Source organism: Aspergillus caelatus (genome assembly GCF_009193585.1).
Source record: "Aspergillus caelatus strain CBS 763.97 unplaced genomic scaffold BDV27scaffold_314, whole genome shotgun sequence".
Classification (NCBI taxonomy): Eukaryota; Fungi; Ascomycota; class Eurotiomycetes; order Eurotiales; family Aspergillaceae; genus Aspergillus; species Aspergillus caelatus.
In genome coordinates, this window is record NW_022475577.1 from 4,536 (window position 1) to 25,102 (window position 20,567).

The 20,567-nt window shown below is 50.3% G+C and overlaps 7 protein-coding genes and 1 non-coding gene across 8 annotated transcripts; 3 read left to right on the forward strand and 5 right to left on the reverse strand.

Moving 5' to 3' along the window:
• Positions 1-774: 774 nt before the first annotated feature.
• Positions 775-847, reverse strand: BDV27DRAFT_t216. Its single transcript has one exon. It is a non-coding gene; the product is annotated as a tRNA-Thr (tRNA).
• Positions 848-1,246: 399 nt separating this feature from the next.
• On the reverse strand, positions 1,247-2,050 carry BDV27DRAFT_137296 (proline racemase family protein). The gene has a single exon (XM_032068952.1). It carries the CDS (start codon positions 2,006-2,008, stop codon positions 1,286-1,288), a length of 723 nt encoding a protein of 240 aa, XP_031921768.1. The 5' UTR covers positions 2,009-2,050; the 3' UTR covers positions 1,247-1,285.
• A 647-nt stretch (positions 2,051-2,697) lies between these two features.
• Positions 2,698-3,908, forward strand: BDV27DRAFT_137297 (SDR family NAD(P)-dependent oxidoreductase). Its single transcript, XM_032068953.1, has one exon. The coding sequence runs from the start codon at positions 2,804-2,806 to the stop codon at positions 3,575-3,577; it is 774 nt and encodes a 257-aa protein (XP_031921769.1). The 5' UTR covers positions 2,698-2,803; the 3' UTR covers positions 3,578-3,908.
• A 496-nt stretch (positions 3,909-4,404) lies between these two features.
• BDV27DRAFT_169261 (uncharacterized protein) lies at positions 4,405-7,955 on the reverse strand (the record flags this gene model as incomplete). The annotated part of the gene is made up of 3 exons (XM_032074988.1): positions 4,405-5,177; positions 5,327-6,886; positions 7,409-7,955. 3 exons carry the CDS (start codon positions 7,953-7,955, stop codon positions 4,405-4,407), a joined length of 2,880 nt encoding a protein of 959 aa, XP_031921770.1.
• A 1,098-nt stretch (positions 7,956-9,053) lies between these two features.
• Positions 9,054-11,128, reverse strand: BDV27DRAFT_169262 (uncharacterized protein; the record flags this gene model as incomplete). Its single annotated transcript, XM_032074989.1, has 2 exons — positions 9,054-9,740; positions 10,253-11,128. 2 exons carry the CDS (start codon positions 11,126-11,128, stop codon positions 9,054-9,056), a joined length of 1,563 nt encoding a protein of 520 aa, XP_031921771.1.
• A 548-nt stretch (positions 11,129-11,676) lies between these two features.
• On the forward strand, positions 11,677-14,683 carry BDV27DRAFT_169263 (uncharacterized protein; the record flags this gene model as incomplete). Its single annotated transcript, XM_032074990.1, has 3 exons — positions 11,677-12,916; positions 12,948-13,004; positions 14,094-14,683. The coding sequence occupies 3 exons, from the start codon at positions 11,677-11,679 to the stop codon at positions 14,681-14,683; spliced, it is 1,887 nt and encodes a 628-aa protein (XP_031921772.1).
• A 1,107-nt stretch (positions 14,684-15,790) lies between these two features.
• On the reverse strand, positions 15,791-16,731 carry BDV27DRAFT_169264 (SDR family oxidoreductase; the record flags this gene model as incomplete). The annotated part of the gene is made up of 3 exons (XM_032074991.1): positions 15,791-16,131; positions 16,179-16,640; positions 16,701-16,731. 3 exons carry the CDS (start codon positions 16,729-16,731, stop codon positions 15,791-15,793), a joined length of 834 nt encoding a protein of 277 aa, XP_031921773.1.
• A 2,106-nt stretch (positions 16,732-18,837) lies between these two features.
• Positions 18,838-19,997, forward strand: BDV27DRAFT_137302 (nucleoside phosphorylase domain-containing protein). The gene has a single exon (XM_032068954.1). The coding sequence runs from the start codon at positions 18,889-18,891 to the stop codon at positions 19,927-19,929; it is 1,041 nt and encodes a 346-aa protein (XP_031921774.1). The 5' UTR covers positions 18,838-18,888; the 3' UTR covers positions 19,930-19,997.
• Positions 19,998-20,567: the final 570 nt, after the last annotated feature.

The window sequence follows — 20,567 nt, forward strand, 5'->3', positions numbered from 1 at the left end:
TCAATAGGATTGCCTCGTGCGCAATTTCTCCCGAATTTTAAGGCTCACACTTGTAGAGCGGAACTTGAACTCCACAAGATTTTGTGTCTTATAGTAACCACTCGCTCGAATATATAATATATATTTGCGTACTACTGTATCCAACAGAGGCAATTGGAGCTCACCGCACCACAGTGATCCTGAGGTTCAATTGTAGCAATCGTGCTTGAAGAACTTAAAATCCTCACGGAAAGGTTGCTGAACTTTGGATATCCATCCATCTCTTTACCGACTTATTCGGACGGGTCGAGGACGATTATGGCTTTCAGCTTACGCCTTAGGGTTGACACCCGAGGTACGACACGGAAAGCAATTTGCTGTGGGTAAGGTTTCGTAAATCTGACATTCTTCTGCGCCTGGAATCACTCCTCTGACATGATGACCCCCGATGAGATCAGCGGAGCGGAGGCATGCTGATCTCACCCAGCGATAGACCTAGCCATGCGTCACTCGTCTGATTTAGTGAGGACCATAATAGCACCGGTAGCGCTGGGGCCAAACTGATCGTCAGGGTCTGTTCAGTAGATAATCGGTATCACCAAGCTTAAGGACTACCTTCCTCCGAGTCAAAAGGGATAGATAGTCCACGGAATAATGTATTTTCCTGAGGAAGAAGTCTGTCCGTACACCGAAAAATAAATAACTTGATACAAATGTCGCCGCGTTGCTTCTATTTTTACTCTGGGTTTAGAAGCTCCTATAGGGGGCAAAAAGTGGAAAAAGAGGAAAAAGGAATGCTCCCACGCGGATTTGAACCGCGGACCTCATGATTACTAGTCATGCGCTCTACCAACTGAGCCATAGGAGCAGGTGAATATATTCCACCTGTCCCTAAAATAATCTATTGAAAAAAAACAGACAACCTGTAGTCACATCTTTATGGTCTCGCATGGTTATGGAGCTCCAGCCTCCCTGTTGATCCTTTTCCACATCGTGACCTTCTCATGAAAACCCTTGGTTTACAAACCCAATGACAATCTACAGTTGGTGAGGGAGATGAATGAACCCTATTATATGATGAAGAGCAAGAATGATCGCCTGTCTACCTGAAGCGGTTGGAATCGTCCCAATACATCATGAAGCTTAGTACCGGAAAAAAATGACTTATGCAGAACATGAAGGGAGCCTGGACATGGTTCTAGGTAAACTCTCATAGGTGTCTCGCTTACTAGGCCACCTGTGGAGGCCCTTGATGCTTAAGATATTCAAAGTATCCATCTAACAACACAAAACGTCGACAAACAGATCAATGCTCTTGACGGACATGCCATTGATCACCCACCCGGAAGCCAGCTGGAAAAGGGTCAGACGGGTCCAAGACCATCTGCTTGAAGCCAGTGATCCAGGCACTGCCCTTGACTGTTGGCAAGACCGCATCATATTGACCGACTTTGGTGGTTCCTCGTATATGGCAGGTGAAAGTGGATCCGATAATACTCTGGTGAACGAAACTCTCCCCTACTTGAAGTTCGCCCCTGGCGTGCAAGACGGCCATTCTGGCCGAACTTCCTGTGCCGCATGGACACCGATCAAACCTTCCGGGAGAGACGACCACCGTATTCACGGCGACTCTCTTGTCATCCTCCTGGTGCAGTGGCTCGGTGAACTCAACTATCGTGACCTCCCTGATCTGGTCATTTTCCGGATGCACCGGTGTATAGGTGTTTCTCACGGCCTGTTTGATTCTCTCCCCCAGTTCAATCAGCTTCGGACCATTCTCATTGGCGATTTTGAGACCGATGGACCGAGCGTCCACGATAGCATAATGCATCCCCCCCCAGGCAATATCAACGTTCACGACTCCCAGCCCTGGCACATCCACCGGAAGATCCAACTTGTATACAAAGCTGGGCACATTATCAAAGGCGATGGCTTTGCATTTTCCATCTTCACAATCTGCTGTTACCCCGACCAGGCCCGACGGTGTGTCCAGGACCAGCTTCGTCACAGGCTCCGTCATTTTCACCATGCCCGTGTCCAACAATACCGTCGCCGTGCAGATAGTATTACCGCCGGACATGGGAGGATACTCATCGCTCTCCATAATGATAAACCCGGCATCGGCGCGGGGGTCGCAGGGCGGAAGAACGAGGTTCATACACATGGCCGGTCGGCCTCGTGGTTCGTTCATCAGGAGTTGTCGGACATCGTCTGCTTCATTTTGGAAATAGAGGAGCTTTTCATACATGGTCTTGCAGTTCGGTGGATTTAGAACGCCACCGACAATGACATCGCCAACCTCACCGGCGCAATGGCAGCCCACAACCGATATGGTGCGATTGAGTCTCATCGTGTGTACGAGAACAAGGAATGTCTGGTAGTATGTGGGAAATTTACGTGCGTACCCAAGAGGTATTCATTGCACGGCTTTCCCCAGAATTTATATATTTTTTTTTCCCCTTTGGTTCATAGATGTGGAGGCCCATGGCACCCACTCCGGGTTCCCAAACCGACTGCCCCTCGTCTATCAAGGCGAACCGACTCCGGAATGCATACCGTGGACGTGAGGAATATCGTTATCAGGGAACCAAATGACAAGTCCCCGCTATTCCCCGCAGTTTCTCTTCTTTTTTCTTTAAACGAGGGACCCGCCGATCGGCTGGTTTACCGGTCTACCGGATGCCAATGCCGACCTAATGGATTAAATAATCTTTCTTCACGATATCCGATTATTACCCCTCTGTTGAACCCCCACCATCGGGTTCAATCTTGTCATTTCCTTCCACAAGCTCCTCCTCCTTCTGAAACCTATAGATAGAAAGACATGACCGCTCAACAGTCGCTGCAGGGGAAAAATGCCATCGTGACCGGAGGGTCTCGCGGCATTGGCAAAGGCATCGCCTTTGAACTCGCCCGTCGTGGCGCCAATATTCTCCTGACATACAACAGCTCCCGTGAACAGGCCCAAGAGGTCGTGTCGCAGATACGGAGTGTCGGAGTAGACGCAATCGCCGTCGAAGGCAAAGCAGATGATTTGTCCGCGCCAAAAACCATCGTCGATGCAGCCGTTGAGCGATGGGGCTGCATTGACATTGTGATCAACAATGCCGGTGCTCGAGAAGACTACCCCGTCGAAGAAATGACATACGAGGCGTTTGATCGCCAAATCGCTGTGAACCTGCGCTTCCCGGTATTTCTCATCAAGGAGGCGACGCGCCATTTCGGAAAGACACCGCGCATTGTCAACCTTTCTAGTGTTTATGCGCGGGATGGGCAGCCGGGATGCCTGGCATATGTGGCAAGTAAAGGCGCCATGGAGAGTCTCACGAGATCTTTGGCCAAAGAGTTGGGACATAAGTACAACGCAACCATTAACTGCGTGTGTCCCGGTCCGGTGAATACGGAGCTGTGGGCCTCTACCCTTCGAGACTCCGAGGAGAAAGAGGAATGGGATCGGGTGATTCAAAGTACCCCCGCTGCACCGCGGGTGGCCGAGGTGGATGATATTGCTCAGATTGTCGCGTTTCTCTCCGAAGAAGGGAGTAGATGGACTACGGGGAGCTTGATCAATGCCAACGGAGGGCTCATGTTTGTTTAATAACGGACCTGGCTGTGCCTAAACCTGGGCATGCATGTTTCAAACATGGAACTGGGCTATACCAGAGAGGCTCGCGTTCACGGGATGAATCACGCCAGATAGTCTATAACGAGGATAAGTCTGGATGCGCCCCGATGGAACTGCAGTCTAGATATACTCTGCCGGCATTGCATCACGTCGATAACGCACGCCTAGTGGCAATCGCATAGTCAAGCATTGGACATTTTGGCGATGCCAGCGTTGGGGGAGGCGTGCGATGTTTGAAGTGCTAATTCTAGCTCTGGAATTCTCCTTTTCCCGGGGCGATTGTAGCGGTCCTCGCGACGTCTCATTGATTGTTGCGTTATATCATCATATTGTAGTCTAAATACATTTTAATTACACTTGTCTGCCAGTACTCCGCGATCTATGAGGACATGATTTCCGAGTCATATCTAACGTCCAAGACCTCTCCCGTGATTAACCCCTGGACGGTGAATATATGGTCCACGATCCAGATAACCAAAAGCAATTAGAAGGGAGCGCAGTAGACCATACTCCGGAAGCTGGCGGATCTACGGTCTTTCGGATACTTCCCTAACTACACCGCGGCATTGGTGTAGATGCCCCCGAGGCTTAGAGTGAGTGCCGTAGCTCCTGTATGCTCTGATGATCCGAAAGACAGTTTTCCAGGGAAAGATGGAAGCTCGGAGCACTCTTGGCTGCGCGAGCAGTGCGCATACTTGTTGATACCGATAGATCGATAACAGTGTAAATAGTTCCCCAAAACTGCCACCGAGACGTTGAGTAATTCCCGTACGGACGTGCGGAATTGAGAATTGGCTCACCTATCCCGCATACAATTCGCCATATCGTGGCTTCTCTACGGCCTGCGAAGTCAAACAGCAATGACCCGGCCGATCGCCCTCCTGGTGTCGCACCGCACCCCAGGACAGAGGCTTACCTGCAGCATCGGAATCCTCTTCGGGGGGATGGCACGCAGCGCTTATGGCTACACTGCAACTCCCGACCACGGGGATGTCCGGCTTCAGCTTGAAGGTGCTCACTGTGGTGAGTACGGCAAACATAAGAATGGCCACGGCGAGCGCCGTGATGATGGCGAGTGGGCTGTATCCGCAGGCCGTGATCACGCCGCTGTCACTTGCACTAGGGAAGTGGGTGTTGGGCCGTGTCAAGAGCTCGTTGTTCGGTTGGTAAATTTTCAGATTGATGAGAAAGATTGATTGCGAGATCAGCCAATGTATAATGGTACTACAGGCGAGGAGTGGTAGCGAGTATCTCCACGGAAGCTGTAACCAATATGTTTCTCTCTGGGCGCCCCACGGAAGGGTCACTCGAAGCGTGGTTTGCTGGTAGGCAAACATACTCCACTCATAGGCGGATGCCATGCCCGTGAGCACAGCGTTGTACATAAAGTACAGTCCAGACAGGAGCAGCTGTGGGAGGTTCGCCACGATCGATGTGGTCACAATGGACGCGGCCGTGCCTCCTCGGTAACCGGACGTGCTGACGATGGCATTTAGGCTAAGAGCACCAAACCCCATGGTGAAAGCGTTCTGCGCCCCGACGAGGTTGATGCCCTTAAAGAGAAAAACGAGGCCTACAATAATGCTGGCCAGCCACCTAGAATTCCCCTAGTGAGTACAGTCTCGCCACGGTCAACCATCACCGGAGCTATGGGTACCTACAAGAGGATGCATGCTCCCCAGCGCCTCACAGATGTACCTTGATAACACCGCCCTAGCCAACCTTCGCCATGCTGCCAACGTTGTGCCGGTGCAGAACCAATGTCATCTGGGTCAGTGAAGATCGTGTCGTCCATTTTGGAAAGGAGGCATTGCCCCTTGGAAACCATATCCGGGGACCTTAAGAAAGAGTCTAATGCATCGCCGATAGTGGCAAGAGTCGGTTCGCGGGAGACAAGAAGACATAGAAGAATGGAACTGAACTTCATGGCATTGCATGCAATCGCAATGTATAAGATAATCGGACTGTACAGTAGCTGGCAGGTATGGTTGGCGTCTGTGACCAGACAATGATCGATCTCATAATGCTCTGGTAGGATGGTCCATTTCGTGGCATTCGTCGTCGCCGCGGAGCCGCTGCATTGACCATATAAAATAGCGTCCGGGTGGCACATCCAAGAGCTCGTTTGCGACAGCGCGTTGGGCTCCCAATCCGTCCCGTTCACCTTATGCTCCTGACAAGCAAATGGAACCGATGCTTCATCCCAGTTCTCGTCAAAGCAGAACTTCGTGCTATTATTGCCTTTCCCCCATCGTTGGCACATTCCGCTACACCATTGTTCAATCTGATCCGGATAGTCCAGAGGATGGAAATACGCCAGCACCGGCAGAGTCGTATTTCTCGGAGGCGGAAATGTTTTCGATTGATTCAACGCATCGCTCTGCTTGGTAACCGCGAGCATATTGAACGACCGTCCCTCTAAACCGGCTTGATAGGTGGAAATGCAACGAGTGGGATCCATTTGCGTCAGGCTGCTGCGGTTGTTCCGGGCTTGATCAAACAACCAGCAAGTGACATAGCTGGAAAGGTTGGAGTTCCGGTATTCTTCCATCGCCGGACTGGTGCAATCCAGTCCAATGTCAGTGTGGCCTTCCAAAAAGTCCTGAGTGACAACGAGTCCGCTGTAGTCGTTGAAAGTAGTTGTCATCACTACTGCCGAGTTCCACAGAAGGTGCAATGGGAGAGTGCTCACTAAGAGAGCCAACCATAACCCCAACTTGGCCCTTTTAACAAAAGAAAGATTGCGCATTGAATGGACGCCGATATCCAGCCATCTGCGCCGGGCGTGGGCTTGATCCACCTCGTCTCGCGTCGGAGCCGTCAAACATTGCATATTGTAGTTGCTGGCACTAACTAGCACGGTCGCAATCACATTGAGGGCGTAGTGTAGCCTGCTATCTACGCTATGGATATGGTTGCAATCGTTCTCCTGCATGATTCCTAGATTGTCGCTGCTGGGAGGGTACGTCACCCGAACATAGATGGTCGCCGCGACGTTGAGGCCCAGGCATATCCCAACCAGAATGCACGAAGCCAACGCCCCGAATCGCCATCCATGAAAATGGTTCGGATCCTGAGCCTTGACTGGCAATCGATTGTATCCTTTTCCCGAGCGAAGAACCGTTCGGGAGTACCAGCTTTTGGTGGAGGCCCAAGTGCCATGTCGTTTCCGTGTCGGGGCAAGATCGGGCAGCTCAACCGCATCGTCTGCTAGAAGTTTGGTTGAGTCAACCATCATCTTGCAGTTCAAATTAAGGACGGACTGCGGAGTGTCGCGAGCAACTGGTGAAGAGAAGTCGAGATTCCAACACACCCGAAGCTCGTGAGTTCCTGCCGATCGCATCTCAGCCTCGCTTGGCTCGCCGATCCTCAAGGCTGATTCGCTGTCAGCATCTTCGAATTAGGTAAGAATCGGTTGTTCTCACAGAAGGAGAAATGAATTTGCCAGTCTGAATTCTCGCCATCTGACCGGGGCTTTGCGACCGTGAAGATACTGCAGTGTATTTCGGAAAACGCGTGCTATCCGACCCTTGCCGGCCCAGCCTTAAATTTACATGGAGCAGGAGATTTAGAGACATATATGATTACAGTGTAGTCCACTGGCTGCATTAGAGAATCAACTATGGAATATCATGGAATGGGTATTAAATATAGTCATTAGATACTAAGCGTCGTTCGCAATCGTCACCACTGGCTAAGATCACATCGAACCATATAAAACCGAAGGATGCCACTCCATGCGCATCAATTACAGGACAAGAGCGCCCGCGACAGCAGCAGCAGCAGCCCCAGCCATGCCCACACGAGCTGGGTTGTTGTCCGCAGCGGCTCCAGTCGCAGCCGCGCCAGTGGGGCCGGCCTTGTTGAAATTGCCCAGACCGGCCGTGACGGTCAGGGGCTCATAGAGGACTTCAGCAGAGCCAGTGGCCGTGGCCGTGGTAGCGAACGAAGTAGAAGTGGACTGGCCTTTGTATTCGACTTTGGCACCGACCGAAACGGAGCAAACAGCAGTGGCAGTCGACGAGGTAATATCGCAGTCTTGGACAATCGTCCCAGTACCCTTGGCACCCATGGTGGTCATGGTGTAAATCGCGCTCATGGTGAAGGTGGAAGGACCTTGGGTGATGGTGATCGGCTTGGTGAGAGGGCACGAAGAAGAGCCCTCCTTGCAGTTCACAGCGTAGGTGGTCGCTTGGGCATCGCCTCCCACGACACTGCCTCGCAGCTCGTCAAACGCGAGGGTGTTGTAGTGACCGTTGAGAATTTGAACGACGGTGGTGGAGTCGTCGGCGGCAAGGGTGGTTGAGAGGCTAGCCGCCAGGAGAAGAAGAGACTGGAAGACACGCACCATCGTGGCGATGCTTAGGGAGGAACTTTTAAAAACTGAGCCTTATTAGGTACAAGAAGGAGACTACCAGCTTATTCGGCTTCAGTGAATGGCGACGAAGATTTGTTTGAGGGGAAGGAGCAAAGATCAAATACTACGAAAATTCTGCGAATTGACCGGGATAAATGCTGTTATATACGCGATTGCGGTCAAGCTCACCTCTAGCCTGAAAAGAGACTTCGAGGGAGCCACTGGCTGGGACTAAGAAGCGGCTGAAGGCATACTGTGCCTCGGATTGACTCATGGACAAGGCTGGCGTTGTCGTCTCGTGCAGAACATTGGGGACTTCCAGTGAGCGGCTCGACGCTAAATTGACGCGGTGCACACCAGTTTGAACTTTGACAATAACAGTCGTTCAAGCCGCAGGGGTTAAATTCGATTTGATTGGCCTGCTAGAGGCTCAAATCCAGTGGATACGAGGGGCTCCACCGACTGTTCCTTGGGCGCTGTCATCACTTCGGCCCAACCCGACCCAACTCTTGTCGAACTGACCAATTCTAGGGGATTCCGGCGCCGTCAGTAATTTCAAGGGTCCCTCACTCGTTTGGGGGCCAAAGCCAAGGCATTTTCCGCCCCTCGTGGTGGCCAAAGCCCCCGGAGGACGATGGAGGATCTGCTTGATGTAATCTTGTTGCCCTATCAGGTGACCCACCCAGGTGTTGATCTTTGCCCAAACAGCCTAGACGTACATTTGAAGAACGATTTAATATGCTGAAGAATGACTTCTATTCCCGTTAGCGACGACGCTGGCCAACGGGCCAGGAGACTGTCCAATATAGGCCAGTATGTGGCGGGCAAGACCACTTCTGAGAGGCTCTACGCATCTTACCACAGGTAAGCGTTTCGAGAATACCTGGAATGATGAAAAACTGTGTCTGCCAACCTCCTGCGGTGGCTGCGTGTGGAATAGTCTACGGATAATGAAAAAAGCAAGAAAATACATACATGCACAAGGGATAGCTGTCTTCTCTGGTCCTGCATCCGCACTACACGCGACATAATATAAGACTGATTGCTACACCGTACGTCGGACATCTTCCATGTACATACAATAGACTAAATCTAACGCACTCGGGTGAGATAAAAGTTAAGCCCCTGGTGATCTGGTGGCATCCATTCAGTGTCCTCAGCTTGCATTCCCCATTGTTCCAAGTCCACCACTGTCGCGTCCACCGTCCACTCGGTGTTTGTCTCGCGAGAAATCTCCTGCCACATGTGCTGAAAGCTCTCGAGGTTATGGTAGAACATCATGCCCCAGGGACGAATATACTCTCGAGCCTGTCGCCGTGACTGTTGATAACCAATCAATATAGTCCCCAGCTTAGACAGGGCGACAATTCGCCTTCCCGCCTGTTTTTGTCCCTCCCATGAAAAAAGATGGAGGAACTGCCCGGCAATCATGATATCAACCTCACCATACAGCTTCGGCAAACCAACGCAGTCATCTTCCTGTAGAAAGTTGCCCGGAATGAACGTTGCGGGCAACCGATCATGATCTCGATAGAGCTCGTACCCTAATTGCCACAGCTCCGGACGAAGATCGAGTGCCCACATTCTCTCAGGAGGAGCGCCACTAGCTGCCAGAAGTCGGAGATTTTGACCCAGTCCGCAGCCGAGATCTAGCACGACGCCCCCTTGGCGCGCGCACTCAAGCACATGCTTAAAATGAGGAAACGTGGCGATGCCTGGCAGGAGAAACATCCACTGGCCAACGCAGGGAAATTCACCGTATTTCCAGGCTTTATCGCGCTGAGACGGTGACTTAGTTAGGCTTCGTGTCACGCCGCCGAGGCGAACAACTCACTATTGTATGAAGATGGTGCTGCAGCTCGCCACTGGGTATGTTGCTCCATTCTTCCAACACAAGCCGCATTGACGCGCTAATCCGAGGCCCAATGTGCTTTTTATACCACACGGACGTGTCGATCGGCATCATCGGTTCCTGAGCCCCGCAAAGTTCGTTGGGTTTACAATCGGAAACAAAAGATAGCCGGATTCCTTGTCGGATAGGGTGAAGTTTCTCTCTCTTCTCGTTGTTAGCTCACTATCTGCACCGCGGCGACGTTCGGGCGCGGAATTCGCTGACCTACGACGTTAAGGTTTGCATATCCTCCGTATAATCCACACTAATGATGCATTGCAGATGCATAATTTAGTTGCAAGTTTGCATGGCCAGTCCTGTCGCATCGTCAAATATATCCATTGCTACATTTCTATACATATACACCCATCAATCATCCAACCTTGCGAGCCACACACACAGCCCTGGGCATCGACAAACCAACCCCGAGTCTAGATTCCTCGGCCAACCCTTGAATCATCAAATCAATGCTAGCAGCATCCTCCAATTTCTTCGCACGCTTCAGCCGAGCTGAAAACTCCTCTATCACGAGAATATACTGATCTCCATTTGCCTTCCGCATCTCCAACCGGTCCGTATAATTGCGTAACTGTGCATTTTCGAATCCACCATGACGTTTCACTAGATGGTTTGGGAGATCAAGAATCCAGTCATTGCGACCGCTCGACTGCGCGAAGCGTAGAAAGGCATCGTGCGCCGGGGTCGGCACGTCCTTCATGGCTTGGCCTTTGACTACCTTGCTATCGGGGTAGTTCAGGTCGTCCCATTGGATGTAGCCGCCTGGTTTGAGCATCTGGTGCACCCGGTGGATGATTGGGAGGGGGTCGCTGTTCTGCACAACTAGGACAAGCAGACGGAGGTGGACTACGTCGTATTTGCCAACAAGGTCTCTTGGTACGTCGTCAAAGACGTCTAACTGGCGCAGGGTGATGGGTGGGGGTAGCCATTCCGGGGGAGGTGCACTTGTCAAATCAATGTCGAAGCCATGTAGCTGAAGGGACGGGTAGTGGGCTATTGCTGGGTCCTTGAGGAGGTCTAAGAGCCAGATAGCAGTGCCTGTGGCGAGGTCGGCGATCCATAGGGGAGTAGAAGTATCCTGGGGCAGCAGAATGGATGGATGCAGATTAAATTGTAGGGTATCTTTCCAGAGGTAGAATTGGTAGTTCAGTCGCGATGCGGCGGTATAGCTTCGATCAAGCATGTACTCAAGCTCGTTTCCGAGGTTGAACCCCGACTTGATGGTGTTGTCGATTTTGGTCATGTTGGGTCTTGACATGGAGAGAGATGCTTGACCGCAAGATTACCTAGGAGAAGGCCAGACTTCAAGTCTGTGGAAAAGGGGGAGAGGGGTCACATAATTTAGACTTGATGATGTTTACCGAGTTATGCGTACTGTGCATTAGCCCTGGAGCCTAAGGTACCTACTTCGGCTGGAATCAATCGATTTGTGCGTCTATTTGCCACATCACCGTTCAGCTCATACGCTAGATTCCTCTAGTCGGTCTAGACCGATCCCCTCGATCAGCAGGTGCCCCTTCAAGATATCAACCACTAAACATTCCTGTTCAGTGGCAGTATGAGCTGTCTCTGCAGCGTGCAGCGTCCGGTGGAGTCCCAAGCATCCGATGTGGTGAATTTGGCGGCCAATTGGTTCACAATCCCAGAGGCCTTATTCTCGAGTACTAAGTAGTGGAGAACGCTAACGCATTCCAGATTGGTATGATGAAACGAACTTTGATTCTAAATTCATACATAAAGGCTGATCGTCTCTTACTCACCTACGACACGTGTCACATTGAGGTTTACCGGACTGATCTTACTAACATGACGAACAAGAACCTACGACTTGGGGTTGCCGTTGGTCATGGGACTGGCCGGGAGCTTACTGTAGTGTTTAAGAAAGTGATTCAAGAGTTGGCACGCCAGCATTCTCTACAGGTTGACTTTATTGAATCATCCCGGATCTACCATTCTTATCATAGCCTCACGACGTCTAGAGGAGATAAAGATCTGATCCAGCACATCGCCGATGAAACCATCCAGGATGCAGAAGAGTATCGCAAGTTCTGCGAGACAGCGACGGCCAACGGGATCGCTGCAATCTTCCGAACAGCGATCCACGCGCAGTCTCTCTATCTGGTTAGGGATCAGCTAAAAGCCGTGAAGATTGAACATTTTAACCTGGGCAACTCGAATGCGTTGCTCCTCATTCGAGATGAAGCACAGGGCTTCTACGCCGGTGAGAACGAATATCATAGCAGTAAGCACAGCATCACACGAACTAGCCCCCTCTCCCGCTCCACCTTTGATCAGATTCTTGAATATGCTCTGGAACGAGCCAAGGAGGAGTGGGGCGTGGAAAATGTCCCCAAGGCAGTCACACTGGTTTACAAGTTCCATCTGTTCGATGGTGTCTTTCAGGCCTGGGCACCTCACTGGCAGCGTCGTTTCGGGATAGAACTTGACTTCATCCAGCCCGACACAATGAATCGCAACCTGATGGCTTCGAGCATCCAAGGCCGCCGCATTATCATTGCGGGCAACGAATACGCGGACATTATCCAGCCGGTTTTCTTGAGATGGTTCAGTAACGCCACCATCGAAACTATGTGCGCGGAGAATGTGTACTTGTGTCCTCGTCTGTATCGTCTCACAGAGTACCAGACGGTGCATGGATCTGCCGATGCTATCGCCGGGCAGGGTCTAGTCAATCCGTTTGCCACCATTCGCGCTGCGGCTGCCATTTTAGAGCGACACGGAGGATGCCCTGGTGTGGGCTTTCAAAAACAGACGGAGAGAGCCATACAAACCCTGTTAATGAAGAAGCTTACAACACCGGATCAAGGTGGCTCTTGCAGCACGGATGTGGTTGTTGGGCACTTCCTGCGCGCGATTGCTGACCCTATCACTCTTGACAAACCGTCTATTGGGGGTGATATAACCACAGGGCCGGTCGATCCCATGGTGGGCAAGAAGACCGCTGTGGTAGTAGTGGACTACCAGAATGACTTTATCTCAAGCACGCCTAGCCACGTGGTTTCCGAACTATCCAACACAATGCCGCGTCTTGTACAATATGCTCGGAATCAGGGAAGCGAAGTCATCTTCGTGCGCTTCCTGGGCAACTCCAGTTATCAAGGGCCTAGCTGGCAGTACCGGAATGCACTGCTCGGAAAACCAGAGAAATGCGTCGAGGGCACCTGGGGTGCGGAACTGGGCTCGGGCGTCATCCCTCGCCCTGGTGAGCGTGTCTTTGACAAGAAGGCCTTATTTGACTCTTTCCTCGTTCCAGAGTTCTCCGAGTATGTGTCTGAACGGGGATTTGAGCACTTGGTGCTGGCGGGGTTGTATAGTGATGTGTGCGTTGATGCGACGGCACGCACGGCATTTCAGAAGGGTTTGTGGGTGACGGTTGTTGAAGACTGTACCACTGCTTTGCATTCTAACAAGAATGATCACCTGAAGTTTATGGAGAAGGTCTATGGGGCACGGATTGGAAAGCTGGCATCGTTGTTTGGAATGAAAGCTTAGGGTGGACCACGAGGGATGTTAGACGATATGTCGGATTCAATGTGTAGTTCTACTCATGAATGACAGTTACATTGTTAGTAATGAGAAGGTTGAAGAAGTATGCGCTATGGAAGAGTCCTCGACTGAGGAGCTTATAGGCCTCGGCTAGATGGTCCAGCACACAAGATTGTTAACATACGGTATCATAAAAGACATTTGCTTAGAAAGCACATGTGGTGTTTGGTTATAAAAGGCTTGTACCAGGCTATCTACCAAAGGAGAAAAGACCACCTCCAACATGCCTCGCAGCTGTTTTGGTATGTGGCTTTGCTCCTTCATACTCGAAGCTCTCTCGCGGAATGATGTCATTGCAAAGAATGTCAACTTCGGATTCCCTCAAATCGTCCTTTCCACTCTGTGCTGTCCACTGTAAAGATACGCCGTGATATTATATACCTCATGGCATCCCCCAGATCGGGGTTTGCAATAGTTACACCCGCCTCGCGAGGGATTGGCTTCGCCTTCGCGCGTCACCTCCTCCAACACACGGACCTCCCCATAATCGCAACAGCCCGAAGGGACCATGATGGCCTGCGCCATAGACTCCTGTGTGGGATACAGAACTCTGCCGCAGAGGGGAGACTCCATGTTTTTGATGTGGACGTTACAGGTAGTTCTCAATCCATAGCGACCGAATGGTAACCTAGCACAAACTAACCTGCCGACTCTAGAAGAATCAACCGTCCGGGCCCTAGCAAATCATATCCAACAAACGCACCCTAAAGCATCTCTCCGCCTAGCCCTGACAGTGCCCGGTATCCTTCATGTTGAGAAGTCTCCTTCCCAGATCGACGCACATGCGGCCCTCGAATCTCTCAAAGTAAATACTCTTGGCCCAATGCTCCTTATGAAATATTTGACTCCCTTCCTACCCACGCGCTCGTCGCCTGTCTTTGAACCGTGTGACGGCGAGCTGAGTCTGCCCACGCATGGAATCTACGCTATGATGGCCGCACGTGTGGGCTCAGTGTCCGATAACAGACTGGGAGGCTGGTATAGTTACCGAGCGAGTAAAGCGGCTGTTTTCCAATTGGCGAAGACGTTGGACTTATACTTGGGTGGGAAGTGTGGGGATCGCGCGATCAGTTTGGCTCTGCATCCGGGGACAGTGAAGACGGATTTCACCAAGAGCTATCAAGACGGAAGGGAAATGCTGAGCGCAGAAGAGTCGGTGGAGAGGTTGTTGGGTGTGCTTTGTAGCCTGGGGGTAGAGGGAAGAGGCAGATGTTGGGATTGGAAGGGGGGTGAGGTTCGTCCGTAAGGTTGGATCCATTACATATGAATCGAAAGCAGGTTGGTCCACCTGGGATGAGGTTCATCACTTGATTCGATATTCCCATAAACTACTTAACAAGCTAGTACTCTGCTATAGTAGGGAGCGCCGATCGCGAAAAACAGATTGTGCAAGTGTCTACCAACTCTGCGTGGTGCTGTGAGAGACTGTGTGTTGCGTTGCATGGAGACCTCTACATTCTGGGGACATGGACAAACTGAGAGGCGAATGACTAGGAAGGATCAAACATATCGCGCTGAAAAGACAAGCTCATTGTTTCCTCCACCGAGGGACCATATTGGCTGTTTCGAAGGTAGTTCGGTATGCAGGGAAAGTGCACCTTGCTCTGAGTTTCATCTAACAACCTTTTGAGGTTCCACTTCTCAAAGGAACAACAGGGGAGAGTAAGAGCCTCGAGCTAGGCATTCCAAAGTGGATTTGTCATCTTTAGCAGCGGCGCCCAACTCGTCTTCTACCTCCAAACCCTCCCCCATATCCACCGTGATGGTGCCTTCCACCCCATGCAGGTCCATATCCTCCCGGCCCCATTCCAGGTGCTCCATAATGAGGTCGAGCGGAACTGTATCCGAAGTGATGTCTTCGGGGAGGGGGCATAATACCCGAGTGCATCCGGCGGTGGCGGGGGGTGCTGAAGCAGAGGCCCATACCGGCGTACTAGGATAGAGCAAGATAATTATAGTAGATAATGTAGATCAAGAAGATAGGTCTAGGATCAATACGTGGATGATTTCCCTGGGTCATTGAAAGTGGCATGCTATCCAGGGACATATCGGATAGCCTTACATAGACACAGAGTCATGTCGTCATCCAGTGATATATAATTGAATGGTTCAAATTAACTCTAATTCCACGCGTACCAAAAGCCCAGGCGGTGCAAGCCAATCTTATCAGATCGTGTCTTGAGCTTACTTTATTTTTAAATAGGTCTTTACTTGGTGTAAGGAATTTTATGATTCTACCTCTATCTAGCAATGACCTAAGATGCATGGTGAGATGCGGGTTATAACAATTCAAGCTTTCTAAGGTTTCTATAAAAGTTGAAGTCCTGGATCGATGAAAACTGACCCTGCCATTTCATCCCATCATGTGTTGATGAGTAAGCTGCGTCTCTTCGTCAAAATATTCCGGCATTTCGACAAAATGATATTTCTTCCCCGAAACCAAGATCGCTCGCGAATGGAGCTGATCGCTCGGCACAGATGTCCCCGTGGAATCAGTTACCTTGTTCCCAGAGATCAGCTTCAATACTACATTGGTCACATCACTCATATTCATCAGGATCTTCTCCGGGAAAAAGGCCTGCAACTCCGGGGTCATCAAAGGCGTGAGGACGACCCCTGGGCAAACCGCATTTACTTTTACACCTTCATTTAATAGCCGCTTTCCCATGGAGCGTGTGAATCCAACCAATCCATCTAACAAGTATAAGCTTCGATTCTCCATGAAGGTCTTAGATACGTACGCTTCGTCGCCGAGTATACCGGGGTATGCACGCACGGATATAATCCGCCGATACTTGACATTATAATCAAATGCCTATTTCCCTTCGTCTCCTCAGGCGATCGGCGAAAATAATGCATGGCAAGGTAACTTGTATAAATCGCACCAGTGAAGTTAATATCCGTCAGACCAGTCATATCAGGTGGTGGTGGGATCCCAGTTTCATGCCCGGCAAAGAACATCGTTGTGTCCTCAGCGATGCCGGCATTCGCAAGGACAAAGTCTAATCGCTTTTCCTCATTGAAGATCTTATCAAACGCAGCACCCTGCTGTTCGTACTTTGTCACATCGACTTGGTGGAATATGGTATTCTTCAGCGTGGCGGCGGCCTCTTCGCCGCGATTTGGGTTGCTGCCTATGATATGGATTTTCCAGAGGCCTGTCTTGTCGAGTTCTTGGGCGATGTCGAGGCCCATGCCACTGGCTGTGAACTGTCATTCTCGGCACTAGGCGATTTTCCTGGGCATCTCGGGGCGGTACTTACTCCCTCCTGTGATAAGGGCTACTAGAACCATACTGGATTACTAGGTTCGGGATCGTGAGGAGCCCAGTGGTATTGGCAAATCAAATATTGGCTTACGGATATCTTGATATGAAGGGTTTGTCTGTGTGAGTTCCTGAGATGCGCCAAATGAAGGTGGGATGAAATGTCGGTAAATGGCGGAAAAGATCTTACCAGCGTGAATATTATTAATCTCATTAAAGCCCCACTGCTTCCCAATTCTCAAGGCATCAACCGCTGAAGGGGAGTCGACTTGAAGGTCTATACACGATCGTAAGAAGCCGGTGAACGGACACTTTGTTTCACGGAAACGCGAAAGGTCGCCAAATATAATCGACACTAGAAATATCACATCTGACAAAACACCATTTGCTGTATATATGCATTGTTGTCCCGACTGTGAGGCCCCACTTTTCTCAGTTGTGACAACATAAATATGGGGTATGCGGTACATGTAATGATGTCTGGGTGAACTGATAGTGAGGAAAGAAACTGATATGATCCAAATGACTGTTAATGATAGCGGCGAGTTGGCCTGATCTAGCATCCAGAAAGGTAATAAGATCGTGTTAAAACTCATTTAATATATTCTCAGTCAGAAAATACTGCTTTAGTCAGAAGGCTGACCTGCCTCCTTGTCGTAATTGAACAGCACGGGAATAATGGATTCCGATCCTCCAGTCCCCTCCACATTATGAGAAATCCAATGCTCCGCAGTCTTTCTTGAAGACATGAGTTAAAAAAGCCAGATTCTTCTTGTTCTCGGACCTAAATCATCACTCATTCTTACCCTCAGTGGTACAATCTCCCGAGGATGGAACTAGGATAGTTTGAGGTGTCGTGTGGTGACAATGCCGGCCTATTTGCCATCCCATAATCCTAGTCGTGGTTCACCCGGGCTGACTGTTAGAAACAAGTTCGAGAGTAGTAAAGGATACAATCAAGAGCTCGTAAATTGTGATGGCTGTATAAGCATAGGGAGACGGATATGAATCTAAATATGCTGTATGGGGTTGGAGAGAGCCACTGACATAACTAAACTGAGCCTCTGGATCGGCAAAGTAGTACAATGGAGTCACCATCGATCGAAACATGAGAGGCTTCCTGTGGCCATGAGGAATCACCTTGGTCTCAAACTATATGGCTTCCTGAGTTGACTCGCTCGGCAGTCATTCAGTAAACAGGAGTGAGTATCACCGCCCACGAATCTTATGTTAACCTTATAAATTAGGCAATGTCAATGTGTACCTCTCAGGATGGCTTGCTTCTATCAAGAAATTTGACAAATTCGATGGATGTCGGTCTAGCCCAACCGAGAACTCGTGATGGCCAGCACCTTGAAAACTCCCTGTCGTTAATAGACAATCTAAATACCGATGAGAGCAAATAGGAACGAATCTTGTCTCAATCACTGTATAATCCGCGGTAAGGTCGAGAATAGCACGCATTTTAAGCTCACGTCGGTCATCTTCCCCTGTCCTATGAAAATGCAATCCAGAGAGAGCGCCATGCGCCACTAGTCGCACTGACCACGCGAAGCCTGATCGACATATAATCCGAATTCATCACGAGGATTCAGAGTGCTCCATCTTGGCTCGGGAAGACAACTCCAACTGAAGTATTGCACCGTGAAAATAGAAACCAGTGCTTTGGTCAAACGTCAATGGAAAGTTTAATACACTGGAAACTAGCATCCTCCCGTCTTTACCTTCTATGGTTGTGTGTAGGCCGAGAGAATGCCTGGTTAGGTTATTATTAAAACCAGCAATGTCATCAACAAAGGGTTTGATCTGGACAGCGTGGAGGCGCACAAGGAGCTTTGGGGCACGAATAGTCCCTCAAGGTCGGAATGGTGATTATGGGGTTTGGTCACTGTTGTATATACGCGTCGCGTCTAGCGATGACTAGACTACTGAGTGGCTATGCCAGATTAGGTTAACAGGGTAAATTACTAAGACGGTGAGATGGTGTTCTTTAGGGCCAGGCAGCGGAGATTAGTGTGGTATGTGGCGATGTAGGCAAGAGGAGGTGGCAGTGCAGCCTGCAGAAACCCCTCATGAGGTATATGTATCCAGTCTACCCCCCCCTACTCTCATAAATTTCACCTCCGCACATACCCAAATAAAGGTCAACCTACGACCGGCTTTATCACCACGACGGATATTTGACAATGTCGGGTCCGACCAGATACAGTCGATACACGGTTGGATGGATCTGCGCCATACACAAAGAATATGTTGCCGCCAAGGCATTTCTCGACGAAGAGCACGACAGACCGCAGACCGTAGCTCCAAACGACATCAACGCCTATACGTTAGGGAAGATTGGAGAACACAACGTGGTAATCTCAGCCTTGCCCGACGGTGAGTACGGCACCAGCGCCGCCGCTATAGTGGCAACGAATCTAGTACGGACCTTCCACAATGTACGAATCGGCTTCATGGTCGGTATTGGGGGTGGGGTGCCGAGTGCAGAATGTGATATTCGCCTTGGCGATGTTGTTGTCGGCTCACCTAGTGGCGGGCACACGGGCGTTTTCCAGTATGACTTTGGGAAAGCCGTGCAGGGCCAGGGGTTCCAGTACACTGGCTCCATGAACCTACCGCCACAGGCAGTGCGCACGCATATAACAGACCTTCGAGCGCAATATGACCTGCACGGGAGCAATTTAGATGCGTCAATAAATGCAGCATTGGATAGGTTCCCCCGACTTCGCAACGGCTACAAGCGTCCTTGCCCTGGTCAGGATAGACTGTACCAGAGCTGGGTGGTCCACGGTGAAACCTGCTGTCAGGGCTTAGACGAACACGATGAATCGAAGCTGATTCTCCGCAACCCGCGTACAAAGGAGAATGATAACCCTGCAATACACTACGGTCTCATTGCTTCCGGGAACCAGCTAATGAAAGACGCAACTCTTCGGGACGCGATGTCGAGGGAGCATAAGGTCCTTTGTTTCGAGATGGAGGCCGCAGGGATGGTAAACTCTTTTCCCTGCTTGGTAGTTCGAGGTATCTGTGATTATGCAGACTCCCATAAAAACGATCGATGGCAAGGATATTCCGCGATGGCTGCAGCAGCGTTTGCAAAGGATCTCCTTAAGCAGATCCCGGTTGAAGTAGTTAATGAGGAGAAAGCCATTGCTGATATTCTGTCCGACGGTCAGTCTCGTCCAAGCGAATATCTACGATCTCGTAGTAACAATAAATAGTTGAAAATACCCTGAAACATATCCAGACTGTAACTGATACTAATACGGCCACTGTCGAGGCCATGAGTCGAAGAGCCTTGCAAAAGGAACTCCACGCTTGGCTTAATGCGCCGGATACCTCTGCTAATTATACCGCCGCAGTATCACGACGTATGCAGAATTCGGGTCTTTGGTTCATTAACCACGAAAGGTTCAAGAAATGGAAATGGCAACGAAACTCGTTCCTTTTGCTATGTGGGATTGCTGGCTGTGGGAAAACATTGCTGAGTTCTGCAATCATTGACCACCTGCGAAAGATAGTCAGCCCTCGCCTAATCTACTTTTACTTTGATTTCCGGGATAAATCCAAGCAGACTCTTGAGGCCATGCTACGGTCATTAATCCATCAATTAATCGAGATAGACGACGCTGCACAGAAAGACCTGGAGGCATATTTCAGGGCCCATGCCGATGGCATGAGACAACCGAGCCTTCAACAGCTCTCTGTGATATTGATTCAGATATTAAAGCGGTTCGAGGAGCTTTGGGTGGTTTTAGATGCCCTCGATGAGTCCGACACGAGACCATGTTATCAAACGGAGCGAGTCCTGTCCTGGTTAAAGTCTCTTGTCACGTCCCAACCAACAAATGTTCATGTG

Bases quoted from the DNA above. Each gene is read 5' to 3' on its own strand.
- BDV27DRAFT_137296 (XM_032068952.1), bottom strand. From the start codon at position 2,008: ATGGTGAAAATGACGGAGCCTGTGACGAAGCTGGTCCTGGACACACCG.
- BDV27DRAFT_137302 (XM_032068954.1), top strand. From the start codon at position 18,889: ATGTCGGGTCCGACCAGATACAGTCGATACACGGTTGGATGGATCTGC.
- BDV27DRAFT_137297 (XM_032068953.1), top strand. From the start codon at position 2,804: ATGACCGCTCAACAGTCGCTGCAGGGGAAAAATGCCATCGTGACCGGA.